Raw genomic sequence first — 1,644 nt, 5'->3', positions numbered from 1 at the left:
TTTACCGCACTTTTTAAACTTTGTCACCACAACTTATGTACACATTTATATACTTATGTTCTTTTCACAGCACTTTGTCACTGTTTAAAAATACATATATGTATGTAAATTGTTTCTGTTTTAGTTTTGTGGTTTTATTTATTCATTTATTTATTTATTTTATTAAATATCCGAGGTGCCTTTCGGAAAGGCACGAAGGACCATGTTTAAACCACTCAATTTTGGGGTATTCAAAATCAGTTTACACCCGCGATGCCTTTGAGAATTGTTGCGTCAATGATATTGTTCATGATTTGCTTCACGATCAAACGCGTTCTGTTACAGAATTTAGGAGGTTACAAATTTGGAAGCACTACTGAACAAACTTTTAGGTGTAAAATGTCTTGCGGAACACCAGGCAAATCCAACGAATTCAAAAATTCAGTGGAGTAATTCGTAGCTTCATCTTCATTTACCACATAATCGACAGGTTTGAATGAATGCAATAGATCACCAATTTGATTTTGAATTTTAAAATTAATCTCATCCACATCCTTGTTCTTCGTTGCCAATATTGCGCGTTCACTTAAGCAATCGTGATTCAAACAATTAACAACAATATTCGCAAACGCTGTACGAATTAGTTCATCTTTCGATGTAACGAAATTACAAAAATTGGAAATGAAATCAAACCGGTTGTGACATCGACCGGAACTTCACCATTACCGATGGCTATCAGTTGTTTGGAAAACACATCAGTTGTGAGATCGTTTTGTAATGAAACTCGCATATTCGTATTCAATTTAGGTTCCTTCACAAAGCGCCACAAAGACGATGACTTTAAGAAAGCGTTAACTGCATCAGCAGCAGTTGATTTTGAAATGACAGCTAACATTTGACGGAAATCACCAGACAATAGAATCATAGCGCCTCCAAAACGTCTTGAATCATTGCATAAATCCTTCATGGTCCAATTATCCATTGTGCATTCATCCCAAATGATGATTTTACAACATTGCAAAACTTTTCTCATAGCGGAATTACTAATGTTGGTGTTGGTGTGGGTTCTTCAACCACTTGCAGAGTAAACGGAAATTTCAGCGCTGAATGTGCTGTCCGGCATCCTTCCACCAACGTAGCTGCTATTTCTGAGGAAGCAATTGCCGAAACAATTTCAGATCTCGAACCAATAGTAGCCAAAAAAAAAGAAATCAGAAATGTTTTTCCAGTACCACCAGGAGCATCGATAAAAAATATTCCCCCATTTCCGTCATCAATCGCCTTCATCAATGTTTCATACACGATTTTCTGCTCAGGATTTAACAATGGAACATTATCACAAACCATTCGGCTCAATGCGTCTCAATCAGATTCACGTTCTCGTTCTAATTCTTGATTGAAAGCATCGTGAATTTAACGATTGCGCGGTGGTATTCCTAAAGTATACAACAAATTGCCGCTAATAAGCACACATACATATATCCTCAATCGCATACAACGATTCATTATGAATCTCATCAGTCATTCCCAAATTGAAATCTTCGGTTGCAGCACGAATTTGATGAAAAAAATCAAATCAGCAATTGAAAACGTTGACAGGCATCACGATATATAGGACAGAGAACTCCATCGACGGTTCGAAGTGGCTCGAATGAAGTTGGCCCA

At 37.0% G+C, this 1,644-nt stretch overlaps 1 protein-coding gene across 1 annotated transcript; it reads right to left on the bottom strand.

Moving 5' to 3' along the window:
- Positions 1-236: 236 nt before the first annotated feature.
- Positions 237-961, bottom strand: LOC120780212. The gene is made up of 3 exons (XM_040112468.1): positions 673-961; positions 388-628; positions 237-315 (listed from the first exon to the last, which is right to left on the bottom strand). The coding sequence occupies exons 1-3, from the start codon at positions 959-961 to the stop codon at positions 237-239; spliced, it is 609 nt and encodes a 202-aa protein (XP_039968402.1).
- Between the last annotated feature and the right edge of the window lie 683 nt (positions 962-1,644).

Source organism: Bactrocera tryoni, unplaced genomic scaffold, assembly GCF_016617805.1.
Source record: "Bactrocera tryoni isolate S06 unplaced genomic scaffold, CSIRO_BtryS06_freeze2 scaffold_234, whole genome shotgun sequence".
NCBI classification, from domain to species: Eukaryota; Metazoa; Arthropoda; class Insecta; order Diptera; family Tephritidae; genus Bactrocera; species Bactrocera tryoni.
Note: the sequence above shows the minus strand (reverse complement) of the source record. Positions and strands in the feature narration are given on the sequence as shown.

Bases quoted from the DNA above. Each gene is read 5' to 3' on its own strand.
- LOC120780212 (XM_040112468.1), bottom strand. From the start codon at position 961: ATGGATAATTGGACCATGAAGGATTTATGCAATGATTCAAGACGTTTT. The intron at 629-672 runs GTTTGATTTCAT...TTACATCGAAAG, and splicing joins TCCGGTCGATGTCACAACCG to ATGAACTAATTCGTACAGCG. The intron at 316-387 runs GCAAGACATTTT...ATTCTGTAACAG, and splicing joins TTGGATTTGCCTGGTGTTCC to AACGCGTTTGATCGTGAAGC.